This window comes from Prinia subflava, chromosome 3 (assembly GCF_021018805.1).
Source record: "Prinia subflava isolate CZ2003 ecotype Zambia chromosome 3, Cam_Psub_1.2, whole genome shotgun sequence".
Classification (NCBI taxonomy): Eukaryota; Metazoa; Chordata; class Aves; order Passeriformes; family Cisticolidae; genus Prinia; species Prinia subflava.
The window spans coordinates 36,807,822-36,823,354 of record NC_086249.1 but is presented as its reverse complement, the minus strand read 5'-3'; the positions used below and the strand labels follow the sequence as shown (position 1 = coordinate 36,823,354).

Sequence of the window (15,533 nt, the reverse complement as noted above, 5' to 3'; positions counted from 1 at the left end):
TAGATCATCTTCACTTGAGATCAAGAGGATGTTGCACCAAAGTCAAAATACAGAAGCATGAGCTTGAAAACAGACATTTTAAATTAAAACTGATCAACAATTAGAAGGAAAGGAGTTAGATGAAAAATATTTTGTAACTCAAGTGATTGTGGTCAGCTGCTGTCATCCCTATTAGTAAATACTTTAAATGCAACTTCAGTTGAACAAAATCGACGTTTTTAATCAAAGCACTTCTCCAGGACAGTTTGAAAATTTTTAAAAGCAGACAATTTAACAGAAGGACAAAAGAAAAAACAAAAAGAAAACCTGAAGATGGCTCACTGCAGTCATACAGGAAATACACAGGAACACATCAAAACATACCTTTACATTTTCATGTATTGACTGAAGTTGTGCAGCTAAAGCTACAAATGTTTGATAGATTTTCTGCATAGCCATAGACAAATCTGTAAGATGCATACAAAATATTGATAAGTAACAACCTCATTATTGGAAGAAAAGATTTCATGTTTATACCAAAGTAAGCCAAGTAAGTATACCATGTTTATACCCATACAGCACACAAAAAACAATTGCAAGAAATACAAGGTTTGACCCAGTGATTTTGTACCACAAATAATCCAAGGACTACTTTTTGACAGGGCTTCAAATCTTATTCTGAAAGGCACTGTCTTCTCAGATTAATTTTTACATATATGGTAAAGAGCTTCTTATGATTCTATTATTTAGCAAAGCAAAAAAGTAATATTTAAACTAATTTTACCTAATTACAATAAGAACATTTTTTTACCTCACTGGCTTTTAACTAGGTACAGTTAAATTAGATTTGCTTGCATTTGGATATATTTTCCACTTTTTCTGACTTAAGACATGGTTAAGTGTTCAGTTGATTTTGTCAGATAGCAGCAGAACACAAGCTTTATTTACATTTTAAAGACATAATTAATAAGCATCACAGGATCTCAATCTGGCTTCACCCACAAGCATATCATAACCAGAGAAACACAACAGGGAGCTTCTTGCCTTACATTTAGGATATCCTATTTCCCACACAGATATAAAAGTATTTTCAGGGCACTGATCCAACACCAAGGCAAAACCTTAGTACCAAGGGAAAGTCTCAAAGGTTTTGGCAGAATGAGGAATCTGCTCACAAAAAATGCTGTTCTCATAGAAGCACTGAAACAATGTACCAGAGTGGGGGACAGAAAAGTGCTCAAGTGGTTCTTTCATTGTGAGAAGATCAGCTTCTGTATTTCCTCTGAATGATGCACACAGCCTGAATGCAATATATACACTGAAATGCATATAGTAGCTATCAAGTTCTTGAAGATGCATAGGTCTAGCAATGATTCTCAAACTGCAAATGTTTGCCTCTCCATAGGGGAATTTCTCCCCTGAAAAACAGAAAAGCTATAGAATCAAACTCATGCCAGCCCACAGGGTTGTGGAGGCAGTGGTCTCTAGGAAGACTCATCACAAGTTTCTAATTAGTCTGGAGGCAATTTATTGATACAGACTACTAGATATATCAAAATTTCAGGACATTCAGAGTCATGGAAACCTGCATGGTAAAGGATCTTTTTCTGTATGGTAAAGACTACACATGCAATAGAGTGTTGACTAGATCACCAGATATTGCTGACAATATGCTCATACTGGCACAACAGACTGAGTCTTGCCTACACAAGCAAGGAACCCTTCAATTACAGCAGAAACTGCTGAAAACCTTAGGAAAATCCGTGAAGGCATCCTTCTCATATTCTTGATGGACAAGAAGGTCACACAAAGATGGAAGATTCAAGATTCAGCAGATCAAGATTCAGCAGATCTTTCACAATGGAAGCTAGGTCTAGACACTCCTCTTGCTTTTTGACATATAAGGTCCAGAAGTCTGTGCACCATCCTGTCATGGCAAGATGTCCAAGTACCATATAGCACAAAAAGAGAGCAGTTGAAATCACTGCTTATTGCAGGACCCACGCCTAAAATGGCCCAAAAGATAAAACTGCCTATGACCACAGGAATGGTAACCAACCAGAAGACTGCTGTCCAGAGGTCAGCATTCTTCAACAGAAAGATTTTCTCAAGATTGAATGATGTGGCAGCAAAGATGGCAGTATTTTCTCAGTTGGTCAGAGCTGAAGGCAATACCAACAGGCGCCAAACTAAGAAGTTCTGATTTTGATCTGGTGCTGACAGAGCAGGCACCCGTATTTGTCTGGTCAGAAGGCCCAGTGCAAGACAGGAGGTGTCACACATCAGCTAGATGCTGAAGGGAGGGAGATGCAGGTGTAAAAACAAACCAGGCTTAAAAATCACAACTCAGGAAATGTGTCCATGTTAAATAGCCCAAGAACCCTTATGAAAGAACCTTTAATTCCGAATCTTTACACTAAACAACTACAGAATTTATCTGAACAATAAATGAGAAAACCCAACAATAACAAAAGAGGAGAATGATTAATAATTTCATTTTAAGTTTGCTAAATTCTTCATGTACAAAAGATTAGAACTGAAACATTTACCTTGTGGAGTTATGTGTGAATTATTTGCTTGAGTAGTGAGATGATTTTCCAGTTCTTCAATCTGTTGCCGGTACTGCTGCAGCTGTACTTCAAATTGTTCAACCAAGATTCTGAAGTAGCTAAATGAGTAATACAGTGAAAAAGTATGATTAAATTTTACTAATTTGTCTGAATTTTTTCACCTGATCTCTATTAGTTGCCAATTTTAATTAAATTAACTGCACAGTTTGGTTGTATGACATTCCTGACGTCACTCTACAACTGGAACAAGAGTGAAGACTATTTTTCATGTTGAAGATATAAAGATAATTTAAGTAAAGAAATAAAACACTGATTCTATGAAGCATTCCATATAAGTGTTACAAGAAGCAGGGGAAAAAATTGTATTATGAAGTTCATAGAATCTTTAAACACCTGGGTTGGACTAGATGACCTTCAAAGGTCCCTTCCAAATCCCGCCATAATCAGGGACATCCTGACCTAGAATGTTTACAGGGATGGGGTGTCCAACATGTCACTGGGCGACTTTTTTCCACTTTTACCACACTCGTGGAAAAGGCTTCTTCCTTCTATCTAGTTTGAATCTGCCCTCTTCAGTTTAAAATCACTGCCCATGTCACAATAGGCCCTACTAAAAACTCCATCCCTGCCTTTGGTACAAGCCCCTGTCAAGTCCTGAAAGGCTACAATAAGGTCCTCTCAATTTTCCTCTTCTCCAGGTTGCATTATTGACTACTTCTTATGAATAACAGTAACTTACTCTGCTGGGGCTGTATTTTCGTGCTGAAGACCAGGAGGAGTCTTCTGTGTTCGCAATGCTATTTCTGCATTCTTCAGCTCCTACATAAACAGGGAATATTAATAAAATATAAGGTTCTGCACTAAGTGTTCAAAAATAAAAATACTAGGACTCTACTCTTCACTCACATAAAGTATTTTGTTTATGTATTTAACACTGTGATAGAATTTGATCAGAGTTTTGCCAAAGAACTATCAAAGAGTTGGAGAACTGAAAATACCAACAGAAGTTTGGGGACAGAACAAAAGATAGTACATACTGCAAGCACATTAAGTACTCAGAAATTGGGAAAATACTGCACTAAACTGTCAGAGACAATTTTTCTATTGTACTTCGTAATTACTATAATTATTGAGGGGTAGATGGGAAAAAAGCAACAGTCAAGTACAAGGAAGTAACACACTTAGAAGAGAAAAAGTAGGAAAAAAAATTGACTTTTTAAAAAAATATAAATTACTTTAGGAAAATGCCTCTCCATGGAAATCATCATGTTATATATGATAATTACAGCATACCCTTCTGCTTAATACTTCCTAATAATTTTACCATTAAGAATTTCTCAGTGCCTGGTTCTGTTGTTATACTCAACTGCATCATGTACAGAAATATGAGCATACCATTAACAAGCTTTTGTTTTCACAGAAAAATGTCGACAAGGTGCAACTATAGAGTAAAATAAAGAAAAACATCAAATTTTGGACTTGAGAATAAATTATCACTTATTTATATAGCAAGCAGACATGCCTGATGAAATAAAAGGTGGTACAGACCTTGAAAAGCATCTGCATCAAAACTTGAGCTCAAACTGTCTGCACAGTTCAGACTCAGACTGGTGGACAGAGATATGACTCAAGTTCAATAAGTGAATACTAATGCTAATAAAGAAATTTTGGTCCCTGAAACATTATGCGGTAATGTGGTATTTTTTTTCCTCCAAAGCCATCAGAAGAACATGTATTTTTGCTGCTCCAGAGCCCATTATGTTGTAACAAATGTGTCTTCACTACCAGGTGAATATATTACTGAAAGTGAACTGACGTGAACACGCATTCCCTTCTATTGCACATTCCCTTCTATTGCCTTTGCTATGCAGGAATGCTTTCCTGAATAGAAGTCATTTTACTGCTGTTGTACTTACCTGACAACACTGACATCACAGGTTTCAGTTTTACCCCAGTAACTTCAAATAGAACAGAAGTGATTCAATTTTTCATTCTGTTTACAACTGTTTAGTTGGGACACATGTAAACTTGACTGTTGAAGCTATCCTATATGAAATAATAACCATACAAACTCTACATAATAAAGGTTATATTCAATTATACCTGTGCAGTTTCAACTTTCAGCTTGTCAATATTAAGAATGTTTCTCTGTAATCCACTGGCAACTACAGAGAGAAGCTGTTTCAAAGCTTTAATGTCTTCTTGTACTTTAAGCATTGCTTTAGAGGACATTCTACTAATTTCTTCCTGAACTTGTTTTTGTTCTTTCACAAATTTCCTGGGGAAGGCAAAAAATGGGAGTGGGGAGGAAAGAAACATAATACAATGAAACCGAAAAACCCAAGTGTTTATCTCTTGGTCACATTATTTAAATAGCAATTAAATTTATTTTTCCAAAACCAAGTACTGAACAATAAAATTACTGCATGGCATGGTACTGTCTTAACTCCTAGCATGCTAATACTTCAAATAACCAAACAAAAACAAAAAGCAATCCCCCTCCCCCAAACTCCTCAACTTTAAATAGCAAGTGCTTAAAAATGTTATGCTGACCTCTGACAAACTAAAATATACAGAACATTTTATATATACAGTAATATATAAGCACCTATGGAAAAGCAATTATCACTTTGAACTCACAAATACAATGCATGCAGCCCAGTCTACAAACCATTTCCTTCCTGCCTGAGGGAAGACTTTTATAACTCTCTATTCCACAGAAGACCCATGATGCACATGCAATACAGACATAAGGTTCAACATTCAGTATGCATGTGCAACAAGATTTGACCCTGCAATTTGGTACCACAAATACAGAAACTGGATACCACAGGCTTAATACTCCAAGAGAGAGATAGGTAGGAGCATACTGTTGGGCAAAACCACTTCCATAAATGCATTAAAAAGGGAGACTGAAAAAAAACATACTAAGACTTCAGCTACTAGAACTATCTATCTGTTCTGCTCCCAAAGCCGACCTGCTGAGAGGCCTTGGGCTAATAACTTGTCCTTTGTGCAGCCTTAGGAACATGTTCTTGTCACAGAGCATCATCAGCATACAGTAATTTAGCTAAACTACTATCATAAATAAAAACCACTACTCACTGTAGATTTTCTACATCTTGACATATTACTGGAGGTAGATTTTCATCCTTCAGTGCTTTGCTATCTCTGTGAGAGACAAAGAATGTTTAGGTGCTTGTTCAATAGTGCCAAACATTTTTGCGTGACTAGTAAATATCACTAAAACACTCAGGTGGAGTGATTACACAGTTTTGCACTCACTGCATGAATGTTGCAACTAGGAGTGATTTGGATTAATGCACAAGATCTTGTGCCAGGGTGTAAGCACTGTACAAGTCTGCAGAAACCACTTTTCAGACCAGATGATCGGTCTGTAGCAGATGCCAGATAAGCTGTAGGTATTGCATTTGAAGGAAGAATTGCAGTGCTTAAAATCATGACTGAACATTACTAAATTACCTATGTTGCAAATGTTGGTTATGATGATCCTTTTTCAACAGTATATCAGCAGAAAGGCTAAAATATTTGTTTAGCTGTTTTCTATTAAAAACACGGAATGCAAAGAAAATCTGACACTTACTCTGGTCTTGTTCCTGTTTTATCACCTAGAAAATAAAAAATGTAGGTCATAAATAACTCTTTGAAGAACAAACAAAACAATCTTAATGAGATTTTAAGGAAGAACTAAAGACTACAATCTGCTTGATTTCTCATGATAAGTGGAACAGACGAGGCTAGCCATAACAGAAAGTGGGTTTTAATTTACAACCCCTTCAGAGATAACTATCTTTTCAGCAACAGTGGTTCAACAGTTGAGGTGCTAACTTCTTGGCACTCAGAGTAACAATCTCTTGTGTCACTATACAAGTCACTACAAATACATGAACAACTGCAGTTGCAAAAGAAATCTGTTTCTGCTTGTGCAACACGAACTCACTTCCACATGCCTCCACAAAACATTCAAGTGTTTAAATTCAGCAAGGGCAGTCTCCTCTCAGATACAAAGGCAATGAACATTTGCCCACTGAGCTTCCTCAAGGAATTCTGCTATTGCATTAGGTCCAAAAATGAGTGAGATTTTACAGAACTGAAAATGTTACTGCTTACCTGCCACCTACACACTCTAAACTACACATCTGGGGATCAAGATGCCAAATGTCTGTGAGTGACAGAACAGAGCTGAAAACAGCACCACGCATAACACAGGGCACAACTATTTCTAGTTATAGCTGTGGCAGTAATTGCATTCATCCCAGAGCAGTCTGCTAGGAAGAGCACTCAGCCCAAGAAAAACGCTTCATCTTCTTCAGCTGAAACCAATTCACATCCTGTCGCTGCCACAAAGACACAAAGCAGCTACACAGCTAATGCTAGTATCACAGACGTTTGAAGTCAGTGCTCCTGCCAGCAGAAGCTACTGCTTTTAGAAGCAACATCTATTTAAACTGTTGGCAGACTCTATCACCCAGTACTTCAGACTGCACTCACATCCACTCCCTATGCCTTCTGCTAATGGCAGAGAAAATTCTACATGAAATCAGGGGGTGAAAAATGTATGCGGGACAAACACCAGAATTTAGGACTTCTTTGTTTGCTCATAATCTAAAAAAATGGGCAGAAAGCCATGCACACTTTGCTTTTGCACTCCACCCACTTTTCTTTGTTGAAGTTGTTGCTGTAGATCACAATACTTACAAGATACAAATTTGACATCAGACTTTGCTACTTTCTACGAAAGTCAGTGTTTCAGATTTTACATTTTTTACATTCTCTTAGCAATACAAGAAGAAAATATGTATTAGAACAGGTTTTTATTCCCTGCAGCCACATTTTAAAGAAATAGATGGTCAGAAGCAAAAACTTTTATAACCAGTTTCAGAAGAGAGACCACAGGCTATTCCCTATCTGTCCTGGGATACCTAGGGCACTTTTCTTTCATAGCCATATCACATCCTTTCTTTTCTTCATGAGGAAAAGGGAAATAAAACCCTCAAAACCACTCAGAGTGGAGCCAGCACTCTCAAACCTTAATGCAGTTCCTCATAAAGTAGTACAAACAACTGAACTGACAGAACTACGTGGCAGCACACAGGTAAGGATATTTATCAGGGCTGCTTAAGCTAGCACTAGCCATTAAGGGAAACACTTCTGAATTAAAATCTCAATAAACAGTCTCCTTTGACATTTCCCACTGCTTGGCTAAGGGATCTCTGCTCATCCTGACAGCAATAGTCCAATTCAACCAATTCCACTATAAAACATATGGGGGGATTTAGGTTACTTATTTAAGTTTCCACCCTAAGAGGTGAACAAAACACTACTACCAAAGTAGTACTACCAAGATTTTGACTCTGTGGTTCTCTGGTCCTTATTTTATGATACTTGTATGTTATGGAAGGGTTGTGATATCCTAATATTATAGTCATGCAAAACCCCTAAGTGTCAGAGCCTTTTCATTACCCCAAATTTCAGTAATAAATGCCAAAACAAATCAACATCATGCTGGGCACTGCAGTTTTGACAGTCAATATGTCCTCTCTTTTACAAGTAAGAACTTTCTCTCCACAAATTATGCTACTCTCTACAGCTGATTTCATATAGAGCTTATGTATTTTCTTCTCTTTGAGCTATTGGACTATCTAATTCAAAATTTCAGTCCTGAATGAAATCAAGAGATTAAATTAACAGATTTCCGAGTAAAAGCAAGGCAAATTAACAAGCATCCATATCTCAATGTTTAATATTCTCTTACTCAAGTACTTTAAAGCTACCACAGAAGTAAAATTTTTATAACTGGTTTTAACAACCTGACAGAACATATTATATAGAACTACACACCACCAGAAACAGTTCTGAAGAGTAGCAACTAAAATTATGACACTTTAGTTGTACGGGCTTTCAAAAGAAAAAAAAACCAAAAAACAACAAGTTTAAGATCTGTTACAGCTGGATAACAGTAGTTTCAAGTGCTCTTCATACTTGCAACACACTACTTAAACACAGCTCTGCTCCCCCCTCTAGTGACAATCTGACATAGAGCAGAGATCTGTGATGGCATCTCTGCAAGCAGCCCTGAGTCTTCACTCCCAAAAAGCTCAAGGATTTAGATTCTGGTTCTCAAGCTTATACTTATTTTTATAATTAAGTTATTAGTATTACATTTCATTTGCAAGCACAATCTTGTTCTTCTGTACAAGCCCAATATCTAAGAATGAAATCAACCGAAATGCTTTGGAAAAGGAAAGAAGTTCAAGTAGTCAACTTCAATTCCACACTCCTAACCCAATAAAATCGTCCTTGCTGCAGTGTTCTGATAATTCTCTCAATTTAAAAAATAAAAGAATATTTTAAAACAAACTTACTCTTTTTGTCTGAAGAACTACTGAAGTCAATGCCACCAAGACCTTCATTGGCAGTAGTTGAAGGAGCTGCAGCTGTCCCCAGAGACAAACCCAAAGCATTCTGCCCAAGTCCTGCAAGAAATCCGAACAGCATTTTTGCATTTTGTGGTGTTATCAAGACTACAACACAGCAAAAATTCTTCCTCCAGAGCTGAAAAATGAAGCTTGAATGACAACACTGACAGTGAAATATTCTATTCAGACCAAAACTCACCAAAAATAAGGAGCTTGCCATTTCTCCACAGACAGTCATGCATCACTGCCCTCTCCCCATTTATGATCAACTTCTTTGAGCCAATTATGGGAATGACAAAGATTTCCTTGTATTTTCATTTTTTAAAAAGTGTTAAGTAAAAATGAATTTAAGGATAAGGAGCCAATTATTTCAGTTTTATTTTTATTGTCCACAGATAGCAACGCTGTTCTTAACTGTAACACTTGTTAAAAACTACACTTCTACAGTGTTAACACTTAGTATAAACTAAATCTTACATTTTACAGTTACATATTAAATGTCAGTTTTGAGACAGGAGGAAAAAACTAAAATAACTTTCACCTGTTGCTGCTGTGCTTGTATTCTGGAAGAGTGACCCTCCCAATCCTGCTAAGGCTCCTCCTAAGGAAAGACCTGTGGAAGCAGTCGTAGTCGGAGCAGTTGTGCCACCCAAATTCAATGTAAAGCCAGTAGTTCCTGCAGAGAAAGGAAAACAGCTTAATGCAGATACTGCCTTCAAATACATCCACAGACAATCTGAAATAACTGGAAGCTCTCAACAGCATCTTTATCATAATTTGATAATAAGGGTTTTTATTTCCTGCAGAGCTTTCACACACAGCCATAGCCATTTGAATTGCATGTTGTATTGCTTTACAACCTCATAATCCTAATTAGTCCGTATTTATCTCCAACTAAACAAAAATTTTGGCAGTTCCCCAGAACACTAGATTCTAGAACCTAGCACAGAACTTATTTTACAGCATAACTGAACCAGTAAGTGATATTGCTTTTTATATTAAAACTCTGATATTTTAATGTTTTATGTTTAACATTAAAATATTTACATAAGACATGATACAACAACATTTCCATGGTGGTCTGAGCTGCCCTCTGGCATGAAGCATCCCAACTTTTAGTAATAAAGTGAAGAATTGAGTAGAGAAAGACTGCAGGCATAAAGAGACAGTGAAATAGGGCACAGAGCTGAACTCAAATGCAGACTTCCAAAGTTAAAAAAAATAAAAGTCTCAATTACCATCATGCATGGTGCAGTTCAGCTGAGTTAAATATAAATATGATGGCAGGTGTATGACAATATGAGAAGTAATTTAAAACGTTTAAAAATGTTAACCTTTAAAAACATTATTTCCACTGCTAGTTAACCATTTCAGGCCATCTGCAACAGATAAGACATTTTTACTTTGCAGCTGCACAAGTAGGAAGCTTACAATCTTCAGTGAGGGAATCAACCCTTGCTACACTTCTAATGACTTGGATTATATGCTGTCTATATCACTTGGTTCTCTTACAATAATTCCACATTGGGTACTCAAAATTAGAACTTGAGAAATCCAATGAACTCTGTTATTCATGTATCACAAGATTACGGAAATAATAGAAAAACAGATGTAGAACTGTTACACAATAAAATTTTATTGTTAACAAACAAACAAAAAATAGCCCGAAATCTCTCAACATTTTCCTACCTGCTGCAGGAGTTGATGTAAGAGCAGATGACAATGACAGGCCACCCGCTGAGGTAGAAGTAACAGGTAAAGCAAATGGCGTGGCTGAACCTGCAGGTTTGTTGAAACCTAAACTAAAGCCTGTGGTAGCTGATGATGTGGTGGCAGGTGTGCCTAGAAGAAATCCAAAACCACTTATCACTCTTGGAACATTCTGTTTGGGAATGAAAGCTAAATTCACCACCTCTTCTGTATCTCATTTAACCACCATGACTGACACAGCACAAAAGATCACTTGCATCAAGTGAAATATTCCCACAGTATCTCAAATTCATTTCAGTGGTTTATCAATTGCACAGGCATTTTTGCTCCAGAATTCCTAGGGATACAGAGGGCTTTAATTCTGGACTGGCAATTATATTTACTAGCAATCTTAAAACTCTATCAAAAAAAACCCCACCAGCTTCCACCAAAAGCCTCTAGTAGATGGCACAAACATTGGTAGATGGAGCTATAAACAATACTGCTCAAAATACAGACTACAGATCCTCAATTAGATATGCCCATCAAAATGAATGCACATATCCTCTGAAGTTGTTAACAAGAAAAATATGTTGAGATGTCACTTCCTCAAAGTTTCAACACTACTTTTTTTTCCTATTTATTCATAGTATGGCTTCCTAAGTTCTTTGACAGCAGTGTGTCTTGTAGCACCCCCATCCCTGACATTTGTAATACTCAAACTCAGTTACCCCTCAGACCTCAGCTGCTGTTTAAAAAGAAATAAAAATCAAAAGCAAGCCACCAAAACCAACCCACACACTCCTGTCTTTCTAATGACAACTGCAAAACAGTCACCACAGATGGATCAGAGAAACAGAAAATATTCTCGAAGTCTGTTCCCAGTTCAACCCTCTTTATTCCTCTATAAGAGATAATTACCAGATAGACATGCTCACACAGGGTTCACTAGACCAAAAAATTCCGTATGAGTAATTCTTTGATAACATATCTCCCTTCCCTCTGCTGAAGGATGAAACTCATTAGGGGAACATAAATACAAAATCCAACTTTTGATTGTCACTGTTGTACAAGAATTGAATAATCCTTTATCAAGTAACTGTGCCCAGAACTTCAGGGATCTATTCTAATTTACAGCCTTAACATTGGGGCTGCAAAGCAAACAGCAATTAGTAATGGGGAAAAAGCTCACATATGATTACTAGCTCTATACATAACAAGAAAGATCTCTCTCTTGGGGTTCTCTGTCTGTGTAACATTGAAATCCAAATTAGGTCCTTACCTAATGTCAGTCCTGTAGCAATAGTTGTTGCTGTTCCTGCTTTAAGAATGAGAACAAATAAACAGCGTAAGAACAGTAATAGAAGGCCACAGAGAACCTGTGACAGTAAAAAACATGAAACAAAATCCTGAAATAATGCAACATTATGAGACAACTATGATACAAGGATTTTTTTTTCTGTAGTGTAATGGAAAATAAAATATTAACACAGAAAACAGTATTCATAAACACCAGCAGCAGAAATTAAAGCACAACTGACTTCAAAAAATATAACCTGTCTTTGTAAGAAGCTGCTAACAGTGAAGCTGATGTTAACACAGCAGTGTATTATCTGAAATTTCAGATAAAGTAAGGTAAAAAGATGAAAACTAGTAATTCCATCATGTATTTTTTTCAGCCACATGGTAGTACATAACATCAGCATGCAAAGCAGCAGATTTGCAGTATAATGAAGAGGATTATAGAGTCTAAAGTCCTTGTAAAATCCTCTGTCTTGATTTAGGGTTTCTCCCCCAGTGGTAATTTAAAGATACTATTCTGGACACAGTGTTAGGTCATTTCATATTTTAAAAACCATCTGATTAGATTATCAAAAAAATCACAGAAATTAAATTACCCCAATGTAGCAAATCATAGCAATACAAGCTTTCAGTCTATTGCTGATTTTATTTTTAGTAGATTGGTCCTTAGAACTTTCCCCATCTACTCATATAAGCATACAAGAAGAAAAAAATCATTTTATCTAGCAATATTGCAGCAAAGTAAAAATTATTTTTATGTCTGCTTGATGGCTGAAAAAAAACCACCCTGTCAGAAAAGTTTTATTCTTTGTACTCTATTACTCCTATAAGAAACAGTGAACTGCTCACAGGCTGGATTAGAGACCAAAGAAAATATTCAGTTCTTTCAGGCATATTACATTAAATATCCCCAAACAACAAACTCAGAAATGTTCACTACTGTAGAATTACAAGTATTGCATTACTAATGCCAACAATCTAACAACGTTTTAAAATACTTTTAAAATCTAAATATACCTCAATCTCAAGTTAACTTTGAGCATCCTGGATGAAGAGTTAAGATTTCTAAAATACACCAGGATTCAAACTACAGAACAATTTATACATAGCCCAGGAAGTTTTCTGGTAATTGCAGCTGTGTTTCTGCTGCACTGGTACCACTTAGTTCTCAATGAATGACCTTTCAAACTACTCAACAAAATGGTTTTATAAAACTCTGTAATATTCTGACCTACAGAACTGCTGTAGGTTTTTTGTTTACTGCAAAAGAGGAAAACATTTTAGTACGACCCAGTTTTTTGACTACATATAACTTATGTCTTCACTACTGAATCCAAAACCTACAGTACAATCATTCTTTTCTACCTGTACTGGTGCTTCCTAGAGTAAAGCCAGTGGTTGATTTTGATCCAAAAAGTCCACTCCCAAAGCCCAATGAAGGAGCTGATGTAGTTGCTGTAGCAGTGGAAGAGCCCAGAGTTCCAAAATTAAGTCCTCCTGTTGAGCTATTACAAAATAAGACTATTAGCAGTAATTCAATTTCAAAAAGAAAACACGGCCCCCCATATTTCCATTTCTTGCTGATGAAAGAAAATCCATCATTCACTTTTCCACCATCATTCATCACAAACAACCCAGCTGGGCAAGAGAGTCCAAGCTCACTGCCACCAAACTGAAAGAGGGAGCCCATTCCCCCCTTTCCTTCCCATTGCTTCCCTGACACCAACTCCAGCATTTCTTCAGCTCCTGTGGGCTGATAGATCTTACTAGACCACTTGGAAATGTAAACTCTTCTCTGTTAGATCATTTAATTCATTCTGCCTAATTGTTCTCCCCATGCTACTAAAATGGGAAAACAAATGCTAGAAGGAAGCACAAAGACGATAACAAATCTGTATGAAGATCTTTTCAAAGCTGTTACAAGGTTACAAGTTATCTCTGAGCAGAAACTTGAACTAGTGTTGCTTTCTTTCATTCTTAAGTGATAAACAGCAACACAGAAACATTCACATAAACAGCACAGCTTCACCCTATCTTACTATCAAAAGACACTGAATCAAATAATTTTCTAACCAAAATGCTATCCTTTTGCACAGGATCCAACCACATGCCACAGACTGGTCATCACTAGGAAAATGAAGGTTTTAGTATTTCTTCTAGGTAACTACACATTTTAGAGATTTCATGCCACATACAGAACAAGCCTTGCAATTAGCACAGAACACAAAACAATATCATAATCATGGATATTTCCAGTGAAATTAAATGTACTAGCACCTAGATGACCCTACAGTTTTAAAAATTTTCTTCTTAAATGATGAAAGATCAGATGAATAATTTATCAGATGAACAATTTGTAGTAACCTCCTGGTCCCATTTGTGAGCCTTTTAAACAAGGTTCAGTTTTCACAAACACATTTTGCTTAAGTACAACAGCAACGCTGAAACAAAATGCAGTTTAGACTTCACCAAGGAGTTTTATCTTTCAGATGTTCAGTATTCTCTCATTGTTCCCTTATCTCCTCTCTCTTTCTGTATGAGGGCAGCTTCTAAAATAAGTCAAACACAGAAGTAAATCCTTACAAGAAGGGTACAATTAGCTCTTGAATTAGAACTTTTCAAACTATCAATATAACTGATCATGGCAAGCCCAGTTGGTTCCAAGTTTAGATCTAGGTGTGAGTTATTTTTCAGACAGAAATTTGGGAAGCAGAGTGGCCAAGAAGTTCACAAGGACAAAGACTCACTAACGGTCCCACAGGATCTGATGCCTTAAGCCAAGGCATCAGATCCAGAGCCTTTTAGCTGTCTTTACTCCCAAAATTTCAACATACCAAACTGCAGCACCATGACTTTACCCATAAACTTAAATATACAACTGGTGCTTCTCTCACTAGTCAAGAGCTTATGTTCTCATCTTTTTTCCAGTAGAAGATTCTTCTGTGAAAGTTCTTTGTGTTACAGCATTCCCATAGAAGAAAGCCAAGGTACAAACTGTGATACTCAGCACTACAGGAGGACAAAAAGACCCTCAAACTGATCCAACACAAATAAAATGAAGTGGCCTTTTTTTCAAGGTAGAGAGAATCCAAAATGTAGGAACAAAGTAATGGCAGCATTCCCATCAGAAGGAGAAAGCATGGGCCAGAAGGACACAGATGGCAGGAAGAGGAGCTCAGGTCACTGAAGTCAGCTCTGCACTCCAGTTCTAGAACCAGAATGAAGCACTGCACCTGGATAAAGGATATGATGAGAGAACACCAACTGAAAAAGAGTGTAAGTACCTGAAAGGCTGCTCGTGCAAAGCAGGAATTAGACAGGTTGGCAGTCACAGAGGCTTTCAACCACCAGAATATAATCTAGCATTTATGCTTGGATCAGACAATTTCTTTTTTGCCCGATACCTAGCAATATCATCTTAGACCCAGCTCAGAAGCACAGCTTCTTCTTACAGTCTTACACATGTTCTCAAGCAAATTATCTCACAGGGATGCTCAAGGAGGCCCCTGCCTCTATGATATTCCTTGACCAACAGCCCTGAAGACTGGTCCTG

General features: G+C 37.0%; 1 protein-coding gene across 2 annotated transcripts in view; it reads right to left on the bottom strand.

The window, feature by feature from the left end:
- NUP58 (nucleoporin 58) overlaps positions 1-15,533 on the bottom strand; it is a 36,055-nt gene that overhangs the window by 18,568 nt on the left and 1,954 nt on the right. The window contains exons 2-12 of one of the 2 annotated variants that reach the window (XM_063394695.1): positions 13,346-13,485; positions 11,961-11,996; positions 10,679-10,831; positions 9,531-9,665; positions 8,936-9,046; positions 6,154-6,178; positions 5,655-5,720; positions 4,653-4,827; positions 3,289-3,368; positions 2,529-2,647; positions 364-446 (exon numbers count right to left, since the gene is read on the bottom strand). In XM_063394695.1, coding sequence (XP_063250765.1) covers positions 364-446; positions 2,529-2,647; positions 3,289-3,368; positions 4,653-4,827; positions 5,655-5,720; positions 6,154-6,178; positions 8,936-9,046; positions 9,531-9,665; positions 10,679-10,831; positions 11,961-11,996; positions 13,346-13,485 — 1,123 coding nt within the window. Of the gene's footprint in view, positions 1-363; positions 447-2,528; positions 2,648-3,288; positions 3,369-4,652; positions 4,828-5,654; positions 5,721-6,153; positions 6,179-8,935; positions 9,047-9,530; positions 9,666-10,678; positions 10,832-11,960; positions 12,000-13,345; positions 13,486-15,533 lie in introns of both variants that reach the window. The other variant, XM_063394694.1, reaches the window with a different exon arrangement.